The sequence below is a fragment of the Trachymyrmex septentrionalis genome, unplaced genomic scaffold, assembly GCF_001594115.1.
Source record: "Trachymyrmex septentrionalis isolate Tsep2-gDNA-1 unplaced genomic scaffold, Tsep1.0 scaffold66, whole genome shotgun sequence".
Taxonomy (NCBI): Eukaryota; Metazoa; Arthropoda; class Insecta; order Hymenoptera; family Formicidae; genus Trachymyrmex; species Trachymyrmex septentrionalis.
Window position 1 is genome coordinate 1,911,846 of NW_017305843.1, and position 1,112 is coordinate 1,912,957.

Below are 1,112 nucleotides of genomic sequence, written 5' to 3' on the forward strand. Positions count from 1 at the left end.
TATAAATAAATTTTAACTTATTAAAACAAAATTAAAAAACATAATCAAATCAAATGTTTTCACATTACTATTATTATTTCTATTATATTAAAAAGTAATTTTACAAAAGAAAGAAGGATGTATGAACATGCATGGACATATTTCATATATAATTATACATGTTTCTAAATATTCATGCGTGTTTATGTATGTTTATACATATTTATACATATTCATGTATGAACAATTTTTTACCGGGAATGAATGTACTGGTGGTAATGTACGGGCGATTTCGACAATAACAGGAAAAAGACTGACATGGCCTCTCTCATGTTTCTCTCTGATTGCCAGTTTGGAATGTCTGAATACACGTGCACAGCACGTGCGCGTAGCGCGCGTCCTCTAGCGAATATCTGTCAGATTTACAAACAATAGATTTATCAGCTGATTTAGCCAGAAGCATAACCAAATATAACAAGAAGCGTGATAACTGGAAGAAGGTTTAAGAAATAAGTTTTCTTATAGGAGTACCATTACAGTTCTGTTATTTCTAAATTTTACATTGCGAACAATGTTCCTTCGTCGTATCACTATCAAACGATAAGGAATATGTATGAACAAGCTGCGAGTAACTGGGCTATCGGCTTGTACTCTTTGCTCGATCCAACCAAATTTTTGCCTTTTCTCCCGAATTTATGGAATAAACAAGCAATCGGCTCGCGTTACCCAAATGACACGAAGGTACGGGACATCGATGTGCTGGTTGGATATCTTATCCTATTCTGGACGATATTGTATTTGGTATACGAAAAGTGTCTTAACGTGAGTCCAATTTAAAAATAACATAAAACTTTGATTATCGTGCATATATTTCTTCTAAAACAGGTCTGTTCAACACTTTGCTTACAAGCTAAGGTATCACTGGACAGAGTTTTAACGTTTATTTTTTTTCTATCCAAGAAAGTTTCATTCATCCAGGAAATTTTGTTTGTGCTCAACAACATGATGGAGAGGTGGAAGCATTTAGCGAGCAGTGCTGGACAGACTAAATATTTAATTAAATAAATATATATATAAACACACACACACACACACACACACACACACACACACACGCACGCACGCACGCACGC

General features: G+C 34.5%; 1 protein-coding gene and 1 long non-coding RNA gene across 2 annotated transcripts in view; one reads left to right on the forward strand and one right to left on the reverse strand.

The window, feature by feature from the left end:
* The window catches only part of LOC108753207, a 21,074-nt gene that overhangs the window by 10,341 nt on the left and 9,621 nt on the right, over positions 1-1,112 (reverse strand). The gene's annotated exons all lie outside the window — the stretch shown is intronic.
* Positions 429-1,112, forward strand: part of LOC108753205 — a 4,234-nt gene continuing 3,550 nt past the window's right edge. Inside the window, exon 1 of the mRNA XM_018494600.1 lies at positions 429-801. Within this exon, the coding sequence (XP_018350102.1) occupies positions 589-801 (213 nt within the window). The 5' untranslated portion in view covers positions 429-588. The remainder of the gene's footprint in view (positions 802-1,112) is intronic.